Source organism: Psammomys obesus, unplaced genomic scaffold (genome assembly GCF_907164565.1).
Source record: "Psammomys obesus unplaced genomic scaffold, mPsaObe1.curated_primary_1811, whole genome shotgun sequence".
Lineage (NCBI taxonomy): Eukaryota > Metazoa > Chordata > Mammalia > Rodentia > Muridae > Psammomys > Psammomys obesus.
The window spans coordinates 21,538,766-21,557,091 of record NW_026585895.1 but is presented as its reverse complement, the minus strand read 5'-3'; the positions used below and the strand labels follow the sequence as shown (position 1 = coordinate 21,557,091).

The 18,326-nt window shown below is 40.4% G+C and overlaps 1 protein-coding gene across 2 annotated transcripts in view; it reads right to left on the bottom strand.

Moving 5' to 3' along the window:
• Positions 1-18,326, bottom strand: part of Dpp4 (dipeptidyl peptidase 4) — an 80,335-nt gene that overhangs the window by 37,803 nt on the left and 24,206 nt on the right. For both annotated transcript variants that reach the window (XM_055600017.1, XM_055600015.1), the window contains exons 3-10: positions 17,018-17,113; positions 16,369-16,460; positions 15,131-15,211; positions 10,158-10,210; positions 9,972-10,044; positions 9,139-9,259; positions 5,806-5,966; positions 4,259-4,371 (exon numbers count right to left, since the gene is read on the bottom strand). In XM_055600017.1, the coding sequence (XP_055455992.1) occupies positions 4,259-4,371; positions 5,806-5,966; positions 9,139-9,259; positions 9,972-10,044; positions 10,158-10,210; positions 15,131-15,211; positions 16,369-16,460; positions 17,018-17,113 (790 nt within the window). The remainder of the gene's footprint in view (positions 1-4,258; positions 4,372-5,805; positions 5,967-9,138; positions 9,260-9,971; positions 10,045-10,157; positions 10,211-15,130; positions 15,212-16,368; positions 16,461-17,017; positions 17,114-18,326) is intronic.

Here is an 18,326-nt window from a genome sequence, read left to right as displayed (position 1 = left end):
ACAACCCAGCCTCCTTCTAAGCCTGAGTCTCTTGTCTTAAGTTGGGCAGAATGACCCAAATAGAGTTTCAAAGTTTTGGAGATGCATTACTCATAAAGGGAATCTGAATGGTTTGCATGTTGAAGCAGTGAGTACTTTCTGGATCTATAAGAGTTTATACCCATGTGATCTTGACTCTGTTGCAGTAGCTGGCTGTGTGCTTCCTCTAAGGCTCCTGAGCACCCTGGGAGGCAGGCACCAGTGTAGTTCCTCCCTAGCAGATGAGGAAACACAAGCGCAGTGAGGTCAAGTAACTTTCCCAAGACCAGCCAATTCAGAAAGTTTTGGAGCCAGTATTCAAATTGAGCAGATGGCTTCAGATTTTCATGTCCGTACTTGCCCCTCTTGTCTAGTCTGCCAGTCCATCAGGAAGTCCTACTAGTTTGTTTCACTCTTGTGAATCCTCAAGAGTGGATTGTACAATTCTTTCCTCAATGAAATCTATTTATCCCTTGAGAGTGATGTATAAGCTGAATGTTATGAAGAAAGTCAGCTGGCTGCACTCACAGAACTTGCTTTTGAATATCCTGCTGTGGCAAATATTATAAAGCGACTTCTTGTTTTTGTAGAGAGGAAGCGTTTCATAAAAGGCTTTCAGGTGACATCTCTGTCTCTAATTCGTGTAAATGTTTCAACTGTATATTAACGATACTTAAAAATAAGCTACTCTTCGCTAACTGGTAGAAATGCTACCCAGAGCAACTGCAGACTGGGGAGTGATTAATTCAGTGAATCACCAGAGGAAGCAGGCGTACTGCCCGTGCTGGCCGTGGGCTCCATGCCACCTTTTGCTCTGATAGGGATGCCAATCCTCCCAGCTCCACTGACAGATTGCCGAGAAGATGGATGGGTGGGGTGAGATGCAGCAGGGTTGAGGGAAACAGCATTGTGTCACACAAGCCCCCTGATGTGTCTGCTTTCTTACAGGTGTCACCTGTTTGCTGGTTTGGGGGTGGGGAACACCAGTCCAGTTTTCTTCTTGTCTGGCAATCTCAGGCTTTGATGAGCCTAGTGTGTAAGACCAAGGGTCATCCAGTATTCATAGAGATAGAGGGAGTCTTTATCTACTGTGTCCCTTGGGATCAAGGAGAACAAGGGTGGGGTAAGTCATAAATTGGGTGTGATGGGCCCCTGAGGCCATTCAGTGGATGCCAGGCAGGATTATCTCACTAGACACACCTTTTCCAGTCCTGTAGTTTTAGAATTTGCACATTCTAAAGGGAGGGAGGGAGGGAGGGAGGGAGGAAGGAGGGACTAGGTACACAGGAAGATTTTGAATGCTGCCCTTGAGGCTGGCTGAGTGAATTCCTTCCAGACTAGCCACAGACATATACTAGCACATGAAAAGCCCAACTTTCTTATCCATCCATCCATTCATCTACCAACCCACCCATTCGGCCACCCAGCTTCTCATCCATTAAATTATTCTACAAATAGTATCAGACACTGTGTCGCAGTCACCTGCCAAGCTCCAGTGACTACTCTAAAACTGGGCCCTCTCCCACAGACCTTGTCTTGCTTCAGTCGGCCCTGGAAACACAACTGTAAAGCAAAGCTAGGAATTTCACAAAATCCGTATTATATACTATACTCTCCCAAATATTGTGAGCTCTCGAATTCCCATTTTGACTACTCAAAATGGGAATTCGAGAGCTCAAAATATTTGGTGTGCAAGCAGCTCAGATAACATAAGCAACTTCAAGCCTCGATCTGAGGGTGGTAGAGTAGCTCACCCTATCTCTTGTTCTAATTCCCAGCAAAGGCGCAGGCCTTGCCCACCGGTAGGACTCCAGTTGATAGAAGCTCTATGGAAGAGGAGTGAACTAACAGAAAATGAGTGAGGAGACCAGGGCAGAGTGAGGAAGAGTGGTGCTGAACTTACCTGGTAGTCTCCTCAAGGATCTAGTGAGTCACAAGGGAGAACCCCAAAGAATGTTCTAAGTATACCTTGTCAGGGTTGCCTTGCTCCTGAAGGGTCTCTTACTAAAGCCAGAAAGTGTCGCCTTGTCAAGTGAGAGACTATTTCACCAGGTGGACCTAGGGTCTCATCAGTACTAACAGAAGAACTAGGATCCCAGCGGTACCTACAGAGATCACAGCTATAGTTTAGATTCTCCAGGCAACACTTGCCTGTGGCATTTCCTAAGACATCTCTTTGGTAATATGTTTCTACACAAAACTGTGCTAGACAATAGGGCAGCCCTCACCAAACCTCTAGCTTAAGGAAAGATGGAAGAGCAAAGAAGTAAGGTGACTCATTCACGAAGAGAAAATGCTAAGGCCTGACTCCGCTGAGCTCAGTACTTTCCCATGCTTTGGAAGGTGTGTTCCTAGCAAGGAAGACTCATTTCATCATCTGTGAAATGACTGTGGAAACAAGACTGCAGGGTGTTTGGAAAATGAGTGAGAAACCAAGGGCATATCAATCGCTAGCCCAGCCTCACAGAAACTGCTGGACATATTTAAATCTAATGATTCAATCATTTTGTTCTAGTAAGTGCCAGGTCCCAAAGAAACCCGGGACAAGGGACGAGGCTGGAGAATTTTAGGGGAGGTGGGATAGCGAGAAGCTTTTTTTGGTTCCTCCGTGCATGGAAAATCCTTCTAGCCACCCAACTTGAAATGTCTCTAACCTATTGTTCACACCTGTTATTTCACTCTCTTAGTTATTTATATGAAAGTTTAATATTTCCTCTTTGCTTAGACATGCTAGAGGGGTCCAGGCCCCCTCTTTTGCATCCCTTGAATTATAAATCGTAGTTTTTAACCAGTGTTAACTTAAGAGGTTGCTGAGTTGAAACAAAGAACAGATTTAAAAACCTTTGGGTATAGTTTTATACCGCGGGAAAAACTCATGAAAAATTTGCTGGATTTAAACTTTTTCCTGATAAGATGCCTTGCCTGAATAAACATGTTCATATAAGTATTTCTGACCAAGTTCTTGACTTTCTAAACATGGAGCACAGCCTGCACCCAGCTTAAGTGTCAACTCAAAAGAACAGGGTGCTTGGCCATCACTCTGATGACATCTCTGGTTCCCTGAGGACACCAGCTGTGTACACAGAGAAAGTTCCTTATAGTTTCCCCTTTCATCCAGAGAGACTCACTTGACAGGCTCTCCCAAGGTTAAGGTCTTTTTCTTAACCTCTGGACCTCATTTTCTTATCTGTCCAATAGACATGTCACCAAAGCTGCTGGGAAGAGAGCTAGTTAAGATAAGTAGTTAGAGAGATCATGTGTTAAAGCCCGTGCCCGGCACACAGCGAACACTCAGCACTCGAGAGCTGCTACTTAAACCAAACTAGCAGACAGCAATAGAGTGGAACCAGGAGCTACATGGAAAATTGTACCGGTCTTTAGAGGAGAAATATTACTCCGGTTTTACAGTGCTTGCTAGCAGGATTTCAAACATCTAAGGTTATTTAAGCCAGTGACATCTTGAGGGATAATCAATTATTGGGGTTCCCAACTGTGACCCACAGCTTCTCTGAATTTCTCTGGGTCTTACACTGCAGGGAGAAGTTATAACCTTCACCCAAATGAAGGTATTCAGTCTTTTCTTTAAAAAAAAAAAAAAAAAAAGAGTTTTAAAAACACTATTCTGTCTAAAGCTGGTCCCAGATTTAGGAGATTGTTTCCCAAGAGGCACCATGAGCTTCTGCACAGGTCATAGCAGGGACCACCAGGTGTGGTAGACATGCATTGCCAGAGACAGCATATCGCCATGCCCAGAAACCCCAGTGTGGTCCTTGGCCTCATAGCCTCTGCTCTCTGTCACTGGATTCCATTCCTCCCTGTCGTGCCTCTAAGATCCCAGCACATACCTTCAGGTAGGACTTTGGATTTCCTTTGCCTGTACTGGTCCCACATAGTGTCGCAAGGAGAGGTTCCACCCAAGCCTTGTATCTTCTCACTGGAACCCCTCACTATCCCCCATCACCTTTGCCAACCTTGGTTATCCTCACAACATTTATCACCACCTGGCAATTTAGACTGATATTTGTTTGTTCCTCTGGCTATTGTCTGTCTCCTCCCTCCCGTGACGCCTGGCTGTCCTATTCACTGTGCAGGCCCATCATTAGAACTGTGCCAACAGGAAGTTCCTGGACAAAAGAAGGAATCCATGATACAAGATGGTGCTATGATTGATGTCACCATCTGTGTCTACCCAGCAAGTGGGAAACTGTCTACACCCAAGCAGTCAGGTGAAGCGTCTTACCCTGTCGTCACGGACGCAGGAGCAGTGATTTGGATGGGAGCCGCGCTAGTGGTTGAGTTGAGAGAGTCTGTATTTACAATAAAGAACTTTACAGTTGGATTCACAGCTCCTGCCTAGGAGAAAAAAAAAATCACAGAATTGATGATTTTTTTTTAAAGCATCATCATTACATAAATTTAAACTGCATTAAATGTCTGAGTTGTGGCTCTAGAATTATGACAATTGGACAGCGTCGAACAAGTTAACAGAAATAAAATGAACATTAAAAAGTCCTTTATGTGTTCAGGTGAAAAATTACATTCGTACATGTGTGCATGCATTTGTGCATGTGTATGTTTATAAAACATGAAGGCCCACACACTCATATTTAAATCATGAATGTTTGTTCATAATCTGTGTGCTTTGTGCCAGGGAGGACAAATGGCTTTAAAAACCAACTCTATCACTTGCCAATATATTCTGATTCTGCAGGACAAAAGGTTTTGGAGGCTTCACACAAGTGTGAATGTCACTTGTGTACCATCACTTGTGTAGGCGATTGTGCTAACTATGCAGGTTTCGTCTTCACTCTAACTCCTTGTTAACCACAGGGATCAACAGTCAATATTCTGACAGACGTCTGTGCACTCATGAATCTTCTATTGACAGATTAGTTAGAAATAATAGGTTTTTTCAGGGAGTGTTTCATGGAGCTTTTCCCTCCTCAGTTTCACTCATCAAAAAATAACATTCCCTGAAAACACATCTCCATATTTAATTTAGGATCCTTTTTCCTTTTAACTTCCTCTCCCTTCCTAAAATGGCAGATCTTCATAAGGCAAATTAAGTGAGTTGGTAAAAATAAAAATTCCTTTTTTTTCCAAATCATTTACTGCAAAAAATACGTTGTTAGCTTTTCCTGTACACGATGCCGTGGCCGTTTTTATTATGGTGCTGAAGAATTCCTGGCTCCCTTCTAAAGCCCTCTCCTGGCTTACGCTACTTGACAAAGCTCCTTGGTTTTAATACACGCGTTGTGGATAACAGGGAGCAATCTTGAAACCCAGGATGCGACACGACTATCACAAATGTAGGACGTGCAAAGCTCCCATCAGTGCCAAACCTGTAACAGAGCCACTGAAACCCGTCATGCAGTGTATCCTGTTAATTAGTAATACAATCTGATATATAACCACGCTTTTCAACTTCAATTCGGGCTCATTCCAACTTCTACAGATGAGATGAGCTTCTGATTCAATTACAGCCTCTCTTCCCCTTCATTCAGGCATTTCCAACCCCTCCCCTACCTCTTTCAAAAGCATTTTCACCATCTTTTTCTGCTTGTCATTTCTTAGAGTTTTTGGAGAAATTACAAAACCTTAAATCACACTCTTTCCTGGGATAATAAAAATACTTTAAAATTGCCCAGATGCTGTTGACTTCAGCAAGAGAAATCACAGAAAGCTGTTGAAGAGAGACTGACAATATTTTCATTAGCAGGAAGGGATTAAATGCAACCATTCTCTTCCCATCAAATCACAGAACCACTATCTGAACGGGGCACAGACCTTTGGATATGGAACCTTCACTGTCCTGGGGTACTGCAGGGACTCATCAGAGTAGAAGGAATATTCGATGAGTGGGACGTCTGTGTCGTTAAACTGGGCATATGCTAAAAAAGTGCTGTTTGGAGACCACCACAGTGCGGAGTAGGCACCGAAGACTTCCTCTGAAAAAAGACATAAATTGTTCTGTTACAAGAAAGCTGATAAATTGGCTTTGGCATTCAAAATATTGTTCTCATTAGCTTTAGTAATTATAGTAGAGTTCAACTAATGAACCATTTCACATTTGCTGGGATTCCAAAATCAAAGTAATACAAACGAACAAAAATAAAATCTCCAAGGATATATCTAGATTGTAAAAATAAGTCACCCATTGGACCATTTTGGAATATTTTAGTATGCAATATTGGATATAAGCTCTATATTTTTTTCTTTATCTTATAATCCTCTAAATTTATGCCTCAAAACATACTAAAAGTAAATTTCACACAGGAGGCTGATTTTCCATTCTAATTTTCAAACAGTCAACATGCCAACATACCCTCCCTGACTGGGCTGAGTTTGTACTGAGTACACGAGGTACTGGTGGGTGGTGCTTAGCTCTAGGCTATCAAACCAATATGGTGCCCAAAGCTTACCACTCTGGCACACGACAAGGTGTGGAAAGGATGGATTTAGAATGGAGAGGGCTCCGCAGACCCCTGCAGAGTAACATCTCATTTGCCCAGCCTAGAAACCGAAAGCTCCTTGCCTTAGCTCCCTTCCTGGATAAATAGAGGATGGACGACAAGGGCAGTGGAAAGAAAGGCACAGCTTTTAAATAAATTGTTGGACTCATTTTCAGCCTCTGACAGAGGCAATTTCCCCACTCTGATTACTTTAGGACCTGTCATGGGACATCTGATCTCGGGCTTCTAAAATGCTCAGATCTCCCTTCTCAGCAGGAGACTGAAGACCCAGATCACAGTGGGATGGATCTGGACTATCTCCAGAGACTCATTAGTTAACATATTGGTCTCCAGCCTCTGGAGCAACTGGGAAGTGGTGATAAGATTAAGAGATGGATTCTCTTGAAAGGAACTTAGGTCACTGGATCTGCGACTACAAAGGAGGTATTGGGACCTCATGTCCTTCCTTTCTCTTTTGCTTCCTTCTATCTGCGAGGTAAAGAAACCCTCTATAGCATCCCCCAAACAAGGTGTACTGTGCTTCTAGACTTTGACACCCTGAGGCAAAATAAACCTTTCCTCCCTTAAAATGTTTTCTTCTGAATTTTGTGACAATAAGAGAAAACTGATAAACATAGAAGTAAATAGTGGAAAGTCCCAATCCACATCTCATGTGATGGTGTAAGTATAAAAACCAAAGCATTGATTCCAGAACCATAGACTTAGGAAATTATGTATGCCGATTGGTTTTTAGATAACTAAAACCTCTTTACAAGTACCTGGAAAATGCATTTTTTTTTAAACGCATGTGGGTATGTGAGTATGTATACACATGAGTGAAGGTGACCAAGGAGGTCAGAGGAGTTGCATCCTACCAGAACCAGAGTGAGAAAGAATTGTGAGCTAGCCTGGGTGGGTGCTGAGATTAGAACTGAGGTTCTTTGCAAAAGTCACAAAGAGCCACCAAGCCATCTCTCCAGCCCTCCAAAAAATACATTTTCAATAACAGCAATAGCAGTTGCAAAAATAAGAATAATAGCAGTAATAAAATGCAATAATTATCTTTATCAGTAGCTGACATTTGATGAATGCTATGTGCCCATACACTGTATATGTCTACAACACTCATACGGGAATTGACAATGGTTGACATTTATTATGCCAGGCAATTTTCATTATAACCCATTTTACAGGTAAATAGAATAAAGCAGTAATTTACAAACCACATTCAATTTGGTCCACACAGAAAGTCCTAAATGAATCTATTCCTAGGTTATTTTACAGAGAAGAAAACTGAGGTAAGTTAAGTGATGTGTTTTAGACAGGAACCACAACTTGGACTTTAACTCAAAACTTTACACTCAGAAATCCTTCATATGCTGAGTTCATATCTTATTTCTTAGAACTTGAGCCCATTGATTCTTGTCTACAATACATTAGCAAGGAGATACACCACTGTAATTAGGGTAAGGTTTTAGTTTTTTAAATTACTTTTAAACAATGATAAAGGCTATAGTTAGGGCCATGTTTGACCTAGCATCTATTTGTTAGGCAGAGCATATTTTCTTTTCTTTAATTAACAGCATAGTGACTTCTCTCCTCTTTAGAGGAAGGCCCTTTGTAAGCTGTGAGGACATTGCCATGTGTCCAGTGGCTCAGATGTGAACACAGCACATGAAATCCTTCCAGTCACAGTTAATGGAGAAAAGTTGGTGAAATTCTTATCTTAGTATCACCAAGCTGTTTCCAAGAACAGCCACAGGTTGGGGAGGAGGCTTACCCGCTCCATGTTAAAGGTTGTGGAAGACCCTCCGTGTTGGGCTGCCCACCACTTAAAGAGCATAATTTCACTGTCCATTTTAATCAAACACTTAATTCTGGAAAATGGAAACTTATCTTTCTCTTGACATCATTTCTGCTCTTGTAATGTGTTGCCCTTGAAGTTAACTTAACTCTCACCAAGAATCAAAATTCAAGCATGAAGCTAAACTATTTTTTTTAACTTTGAAAAAGAAATAACAAGATGAAATAAGGATGAGTCTTTCTAACAAATATGAAACACCCTTGTGAATTATTTGGAACAGCCTCAAAATGCCCTTCATCTTGGCAACCAACACATGGAAAATACTTTCCTAATAGTTCCTAAAACTCTTTATCCTAAAAGACAGAATATTCCTTTTTAAGTCTTTTAGCATTGTTTTGTACTTTTTTTTTAACTTTCCTAATTTAAAAACAGGAAATCACAAACCATCCCAGGTTGGTCTGAATCAACACAAATCTTTTCTAAAACCAGCAATTTATTCGCTTCTATTTGGCAACTGCAGACAATGTTTATCTTTCTTTTTAATATTGTGGAAGATTTCACTTTCCTTGGAAGCTTCTGGGCTAGGTAGGCCTCCTTGGAGAAACATTTGATGTTAATCTGGATGCCATTATGCCCTAGTTCAGCTAGAAGAGCGACACAGAAAGGCCCTTTGTGGTAGGAAACCAAAGACAAGCAGGGTATTGTGAGACAATGGGAACAGAGGCAGCCCTGTGAGGTCTAAAAGAGATCTAATGAAATGTTTAAGTACACAACAACATATCTGAATGCCCCCCGTTTTTAATAAGGCAATGTTGAAGTATTCTTAAAAGCTGTAGACTTTCTGTTTAAGGGTTTAGTCTCTACCTTCATAAACCCAGTCAGTTATCCCATTATATATCACATCTTCCTTTCCTGTTGATGTGATCCTCTGACTAGGTAAATTTGGTTCAATTTTAATGTAAATATCATTCTTCCAGACATATGCCTAAAAAGATGAAAAAAAATGATGTTAGTAAAAATCACATTACAGTATGTTTTATCTTGGGATCTTAAATACTGTGCAAATCACAAAATAAGCATGGAAAGTCTGTTTAAGTAAGAACCTCATTCTTGAATTACAGGAATACCAGTGCATAATCTTGAAATAATAATAAAAAGGTTTTAATATGTTGAAACAGGAGGCTTGCCGCTATCACTGTGGACAGTGAAGAGTATGTGAAGGTCCAGTACACTAACCACCTATGCAGGATGATCTAGGTTTCTGTTTTTTGTTTGGGACATTAGTTGAGAGAATATAGCCACATTCTTGGACAAGGAAATTCAAAAAATAGTCTATCTTGTTATAAAATTTATTTTGTGCTTCTAACATTCTTCTAGCATCATAGAACAGAAGATATATCTACAATAATTTCAGAGACTGAAAATATCCAAGCATAGCAGACAGGGGGAACTTGAGTTTAATAAGCATTTTTTTTTTCTTAGTGAATAAGCAACTATATAATAAATGTCTGGAACTTTTAATAATTCCATTTTGTTGGGCTAATAAAATATTGTTTGTGGTAGTGACCTTATATTACTAATATAATCAATTATAATCAATGAGGTTTCAAAATGTCTACTTTAAACTAGGGTCAGTATCATCTACCTATGAAAAACTCCAGCCTATCTTTTTCTGACAGCAGGAGAAATGTACTAACCAATTTATGACCTTCTCGCGACCATGTGATCCACTGTGTATTATTTGGAATCTTCTCTTCTGTGATCAGCTGTCTGGAAAAAAAGATAAGAGGATACATTACCAAAATAATAACTCCATGTGGGATATCCTTTAAAAATTATATTAGAAAAGCCTAGTAGTCTTGATGGGTGGGGGAATCACTGACCTTTTTTCCATGTCATAAACACTGTATGAAGCTGTGTAAGAATGTCTCCATTGCTGCAAAAGAAAACAGACATCTCAGGCTTCTGTGGTTCCCATGAGTTGGCTAGTTGCTCTAGATGACAGGTATGGTAACAGGTCATTGCATAAATTTTAAATTTCTATACATATTATCACTCCTTAAATTCATAGAATTTTGGAATTGAAAATATCTTTGCAATCATCTAGTAAAAAGTCATGAAGTGTTTATTTTCTTTTGCGTCACCTCCTCCAAAGACCTACCACAGGATCATTGAGAGCAAAGGGTCAGTTTTGATATTGAGTGATATTATATTCTTAGCATAGTACAGTAAGGATGCCTGTTTAGAAAAAAAAAAAAATCTCAAATTTTCACATTTCACCCACATCACTTCTAAAATATTTAAAAGATTTTTTTAACGGGGTCGGTGGTCATAATGATGAGGAATACTTAATGCTTTGTGCAATGATAATGAAAATACTTAGTGTCTGAATTTTTAAAGCTACCTGAAAATATATTTAAAAATTAATATATGTATGTATTCAATTTTAACTTGAAAATGAAAAGCAAACTAAATCCAAGGTAGCAAAAATAAAAAAAGAAAGAAAGAAAGAATAATACAGTAATGACCAGAATGAAATAGTAAGCATATAAGTGGTGAAAATCAACATAGTCTAATGATTGTTCCAGAAGACAGTTAAACCTGCTACAGAAGAAACATACAGAGAAATAGGAAATCATCACGAACGAAAAATGAGACACCACAACAGACCTTACAATCACTAAAAGATTGAGACCATTATGAACATTTTTTTCAATAAGTCATAAAACATACAAACAAGGAAATTTATTTTTTCTTGGAATAGTCTCACAGCTAATAAACACTTTAATCAGTGAGTAAAAGTAAAGAAAATCCTATACCTAAATGACTTTATCAGCAAATCTCTTAGTATTTAAAACCTACAGACAAAGTGTTTACAGAAGCTTTAGTTAGAGTTGTCTAAACTTGGAAGCAGCTAAGACAACCTTCAATAACCGGTGAACAGATTTAACAGACTGTGATAGAGAATGTGATAGTTCAGTATGTTTTCTTGATAGCTATCGCTTTCTATTCAATGATAGAATCACTATCACTATCTATTCTATTTATTCAGTGACAGTGAACAGAAAGAAATAGCTATCAAGCAAACATACTGAACTAACTATATGACATCCTGGAAAAGGCAAAACTATGAAAACAGAGATGTTTGGCTGCAGAGAAGGAAGAATAAACAGAACACAGAGGACTTCACAAAATGAGACTTCTCATTTCCAGGGCCCCTAGGTGTTGGATACATGCTGTACATTGCCACAATTTCCAAAGGACCCCAATGTAAAACTGTAGCCTACATTAGTAATAATGTCTTAGTATTGGTCCTTGTGTTGGCACAAATATATCATCCTCAAAACAGGATGTTTATATGGAAGACTGAGGAAAGGAAAATGAGGGCATATAGAGGGAGCTTTTGCTTACTTTCAGCAAAACGAAGGCTGTTCCAAATACCTACCAATTTCGAAATGTATTGGAGTTATGGCTTGGAAGAAGGAGTTCTATGGTCTCATATTCGTTTTCAATAGAGTAAGCAGTAGCTGGAAAAGATCCCTATATGTTTTCATAGCATGATATGAATTAATAGAAAGTACAGAGAGAAATACGCTAGACTCTAGAAAAATAAGTAAAAACAGGAAAATTGATATGTGATATGTATAAGCACACCCTCACAGTTATCTATATGTATATGTGGATAAAAATCAAAGATACTTTTGAAATCCCTTGTGTGTACATTTGTTTTCTCTAATAGTTACATGGGTAAGAAAACCAGTCTTATTATGACTAAATAGATGAAGTGTAGTACTGTTTCAGAAACCAAGCCACAATAAAATGTAAGCTTTGTCAATAAGGAGGAAATTGGCTACATGGTAGCAAAGCTGAGATGTAGTCAGGGCTCTTATCCTTAGCTACTTATCATTTCTCACTCTCCTACACCCTCATGTCAACAAGTATTTATTAAAATTCCCATATCTTGCAAGTCATACATTCCTTTCCTGAATCCAGGATTATTTCAACACACCCCATGCTTGTTTCTTGGCAACCTCAAACATAATATTTCCCAAAGCCAAAAGGTGTGGTAAAGTCTAGAAATATTAAGAAAGACTGAGATCATTTCAGGATCATGACAAAACCCTCATGAGGTATAAAATAAAATAGGTTTATCAATCTATTTATTCTATAGACATTGGAGCTATGACCTATCTACCAACACTGCTCCCACTAAAGAGCTTTTAACTAAGCAGAGGACATGGGAACGTGCACTACAATAAAGAAATCACAATAAAATGTACCAAGGGCTGTAACAGAGGAGATAGCAACCTGTGGGAAGCAAGGTTCTCAGGCTGAGTTCTTAGTGGATGATTGCCATGGAGAACGGGAGAGAAAGTGTGGTAAAATAGACGCTAAAACACAAAGACAAGACAGGCCATGTATAAGATTGTAAGTTCTGGCATCTCCCAGCCTGGAATCAAATAAGGTCAGACATGCTGCTTTCTAAACTTTAGTTTTATTTTTAAGGAAAAGTGGATGACAGAAGCAACAATGGCAGCTGTGTGAGAATGCGTGTGAGGTACTTCCCAGTCTGTGAAACATTATCAGCATGTGATAGAGAACACAGTTCCACCTCCCGAGTATGTGGCAGTGAGCAGAGATGCTGGAAGAGCATCCGTACAGATGGCAGGAAACCTATTCATTCACTTGGACAATCAGTCATTCATTAGTCTTTACTTACAGCTTAGAGATGGTGATGGAAGATGTGATAGGGCAGGATCTAAAAAAAACACTGGGGTGGTATGTGTCTGAGAAGATGCAATAAAATTAGCTTTTTCCTTTTGTGACAGTGTTTATCAAGACGTTGGTGCTATTGTCCTCAAATTCTGTTGCACGCTCTCCGAAGTAAAAGAAGAGAAAGGAAAGACGCAGTCCCTTGTTTGCAGCTACCTAAGAGTTGAGTGTTTCGGAATAAAGCATGCATTCCCCTAATATGTATTTCATGAGCATCTACTATGTGGTCCATCCCTAGAGGCAGGAAATACACTAGAGACTAAAATATAGGGAAACTGGCAGGAAACATGGCAGGCAATAAATAAGCAAAGAAATATATAAATAGCATAAATGTTGGGAAGAAAATGAAAGAGAGTGACGTGATAGAGGAATGAGAGGGGTATGGGATAGCCGGAGTGGTGGGGAGCCATAGGAAAATAATCCAAGATGGCCTGGAAGGGAGCTAATAAAGACAGAAAACTGGAAGATGCTGGGAAGGAAAGAAATAAGTGCTTTGCCTCTTGGATGGGCACGGGAGTGATGCTTGAGAAAAAAGAAGAGCGATGTGTCTCTGAAGTGACACAAAGAAGGGCTGATCATACATGACTAGTGTGGGACAGCGTGTTCCACGTGGCTGACTGAGGGCCACGCACAGGGCTCTGCAGTGCCATGGTTATGCTGCTGTCTTATTTTATGTCAGGGACACCACTGGAGGGTTTAGCTTAGCACAGCTATAACTGAACCTGAGTCAGAATGTAAAGAAAACACAGAGACTACTGCCTGGAGTGGACAGAAGGGTCTAGAGAGCACAATAAAATCAGTGATGAGAACATACATCACTAATGCTGATGCCTGTGGCTAGCCGGGGAGCTACATCTCAAAGTGTATCACACCACACTCGTCGATCCAGACTGAACAGCAAACTGAGCCTGTCTTCTCATGCTGTCGCGCATTAGCTTTTTCCATCCATGACTTTCACCCACCAGTCTGCAGCCCCGGTTGCTTGTTAGAATAATCTACACCGTTAGAAAATTCTCAGAGCAAGTTAATCCCAGAAAACTGAACTGATTGGTGGTGGCGAGCTTAAAGCTGGACACCAGGGCTATAGAACTTCCCTCAAGTCCATTTGTTTTGGGGATTGAAATTAGAAGCTCTGAGTTGTGCACATGAGCACTGTAGCCGAGAACAGATGTGTAAAAGAGATACGGACTTCTGGCTTGCTGAGAGGTGATGGGTTGAGCAGCATGGGAATAGAGCCCACGTGCTAAATCCAAGGTAAACACTGACTGAATGACACCGTTCTGAGATGGCAAACGGTGGCAGGAGTGCTTGGCTTGGCTGGAGTCCAGCAGGGTTGGTCTATGAGATAAGGCCACTCAACATTATTTATCCCAGCGGGGAGTGGTAGGAACCATTGCCTTTCTATTCTGTTTGCAAAGACCTTCCCACCCACTTTAAAAGTCTCTGCACTTGAAAGCTGTTATCAACCCCCCAAAACTAAAAAGTTCTGCTAAAGTGACTGGTGACCATGAGGAGGAATGCACGATTCGCTGATGACCTTTTTAAACGCCTGTAAATTCTATGTTCAGTAAGTGACTGGGAGAAGCTGAGTGCTCCCAGTAGGAACTTTGTGAAGCTCCATTCAAGACTGGCTTGAACAAGGCTGTGATGTAATACGGGGCTTTGTCCAGACTCTCCTTTGGAACATGGGATGACAACATCTTTATAATAAGTACTTACTGAAGATCAACTACACATAGACTGAGAAAGGGAGACACAGGACTAGATGGCTGTGTGTACAAGTCAGAAACAAAGTTGCTCCGAAATGGTACCATAAACTCCTGGTAAGCTTTATTAAGCTATGTCATTAGTATTCCTACTGTATTAATTATGCCTTTTAGTACTTGAAATCATTAAAATGTATTCCTTGGAACATACTCAGTAGATTTGTCATTTAAAAAACACATATGATTGATGTAGACTGAGTTCTTCTGTAAGTGGTGTGACTAGATATCACCCCGAAATGTGGATATACTTGAAGTCACTTAGAAAACAACATAGTCATCGGATTTTAAAATGTCACATAAAAAAGTGGTTTCTTTACCTTCACGTAGTTGTATTCTAAGAGAACGAACCGTCCATCGGGCGACACCGAATAATCACTTACAGAGTCACCAAGGCCTTCCTATTGGTCAAGTGGAAGAAACAAAACTGAGTGGTTCGAATGATCTTTGATCACTCACCAGGTAGAGGGAACCCTACACACATGGATTGTGCCTTAGGGATGTCCAGTCACAAAGAGAGAGCACAGTCACCCACACAAATGACGGTCATGTGAGATGGGCAATGAAGACTGTTAGGAAGCCAGAGAGGGAAGGATTAGCTGAAAAGGCGTGGTTCAGGGACAGCAAGAGAACTCTGTCAACAGGAGTGGCAATGTGAGCACAGAGCCAGCATGGGAAAGGATGTTCATGTTTAGAGTGTTTGCGGGTTGCCTGTGACCCTGATATGATATGGTTGTGCCAACATGATGGAAGATAGGAAGACATTAAATCAGGAAATCATAGGTCATGGACTACGGACTAAGGGCTTTTTGGTATGTGAAGGTAAAACTAGTGTACCTACTTTATTTGTTTATTTTTCACAAGAGAGCCTGGTGACATGTGGCTGAGGTCGGAAGGAAAGGAGAGGATGTTGTATCAGTCTTGTCTTTAGAAGAGACACAGAGACACAGTGGGAATGGAGATCTGTGAGACAGTTGCCACAAAGAGGAGGAAATCAATAGTGTTGCCTAGCTAATTATAGGAGATGATTGGAAAGTTAAAGATTATAAGGTTTCCAGCTTAAGTGACTTGGAGAAGCGGGTGATTGTTTCCAAGATTGAGAACTGAGCAAGGAGAACATGATGGTTTGAGATGCTAGGACACTGAAGGGGAGAAAACAAGATTAGTTTGGGATGCTGAATTTAATATGCCCAAGGAGCTGTGTAGCAGCCAGCAGGCTCTTGGAAAGTGAAACTTGAATCTTGAAAGGTTAGTGTTGATGTATGTGTGAGAATGAAGGCCATGGAGGACGAACACCAGTGCCATGGAGGTGCATGTGGTAGGAAAGGGGCCGGTGAGTCAAGACAAAGCCCGAGGAACACTTACATTCAAACACACAAGTAGAGGAGGGATCATCAAAGGAGACTAAAAGGTAGCCAAGGCGGGAGCAGTTCAAGAAGGAGAGAAAGGTCCACTGCGCCGTGTCCAACAGGATGAGAAATGAGTCCTCATGATTTGAAAAGAAATGAAGACAGTCCCCAGAGTTCCATACACGAACTAAGTGTGTGACTAAACATACAAAGGTACTGTTCTCCAAGAAAATGGAGCTGTTTCCATGTTCAGCATTGAATAGCAAGATATTGTTTTCTTGTTTGTAGAGGTATTCATTATCTAAAGAAAGAAAATGCCGGTCAGTATTACAGGTTGATTCAAACACTTCCATAAGCATATTTTAAAAAGTTAAGCTCCCCTAGGTCACATAAACATTCTATGCTGGGCAGAAACAAAGAGCATTGTAGTAATACCCGTCCATATGTCCATCATTCATGTCAAGCTTTGAATTCACATTTAACCCTTTACAGTATATTGCAAAAACAAAACAAAACAAAAAACTTCATTTTTCCTTCTATCTTCTCCTTTGTACTTCTTGTTTTGTTTTTGATTGGTTGGTTGCTTTTTGTTTTTCGGGTCAGGGTTTTTCTGTTCAGCCCTGGCTGTCCTAGAACTTACTCTGTAGACCAGAGACTGAACTAAGACATCTACCCACCCCTGCCTCCTCAGCGCTGGGATTAAAGGCCTGTGCCACTACCACCTGCCTCCCTTTCGAACTTCTAAGCAAGAACAAAGCAAGGGTTGTATCTTCTCACTTGCCCAAAGCCCTCAGCAACCCAAGCTCACTAGAACAAACACCAACATAACATCCCCATCCCTTGAGACAAAAGCCTTACCTGAGAACCACCGTACGGAGTAGGACTTGATTCGAAAAGTATTCTTTAAATAATCAGCTAGCGAGTAAGTTCTGCGGCTGTCAGCTGCTGCCTCATCTGTTGGCAGGAAAATTAAAAAAAAAAAAAAAGGAAAAATATTCAGTTAGAGAGAGTAGCTAAGTTTGGTACAAATAATATACCTGATCCCAAAATGTTAAGCTCCAGACTGCAAAATATGTCTTGAGAGATTTCCGATTAGGTAAGTGGAATAAGAATTTCTTTAAGTATAAAGTGAGGATGTGTTTACCATTACATAAGCAAGTTTCATGGGGAATGTATAGATCAGCAATATCAACAGGAATGTAATAAATGCATTCTCTAGCAGCCATACTTGAAGACAAAGATAATTTAATTATAATGGCATATTGTATTTAGCAAACATGTAAAAATATTATCATTTCAGTATGTAACCGATATTTAAATATTATTAATGAGACTTTCTATAATCATTTTTTGTACTAATTCTTTAAAATCTGGTACCTAGATTTGATTCACAGCACATTTCATTCTAACTGTGTTCATTTCAAGCCAGTAAGCACATGAGGCCAGTGACTACTTCAGGAGACGGTGCAGAGCCAGATCACCTTTCGCTGTGGCCTTTGGGACATCCTAAGTCCTGTTTTTCTTCAGAGACCTTTGGCATGCACAGATCTCAGTTTCTATCACTATTCTTCCTTGAACTTGGTGGAATCAGCAGGGCTCTATATTCTGCTAGTAGGGACCCAAATTCAATTCACTTTTTAAAAATTTCTTCCCCAGAGCAGTGGTTGCATATGTCTTTAATCCTAGCACTCAGGAGGCAGAAACAAGCAAATCTCTGAGCTTGAGGCCAGCCTGGTCTACAGAGTGAGTTTCAGGACATCCATGGCTATACAGAGAAAAGGATTTTGTCTCAAACAACAACAACAACAAGTTGTTTGTTTGTTTTACTGTGTGAGTGTGTTTTGTTTGAGAGAAAGCACATATGTGGCATAGAATATGAGTGAAAGTAAAAGTACACCTTACAGGAATTGGTCCCTCCTTCCTCTCCTTCCTCCTTGCTACATCTGTGATCTCCCTCAGGTCTTCAGGCTTGTTAGTAAGCCCCTTTACCCACTGAACCATCTCACTAGTCCCTGAAATAATTTTTATTATCTCTTTTATTTCCTTCCACTTCCATGTCAATGATCCAGCTGATTCTTCCTGAGAAATGTGTTCTCTAGGTGTTGCAACTTCAACTTCTCGGTTGCTGCCCCTCCCCCATGCCACCAACACAATGCCTTTCAGCCTG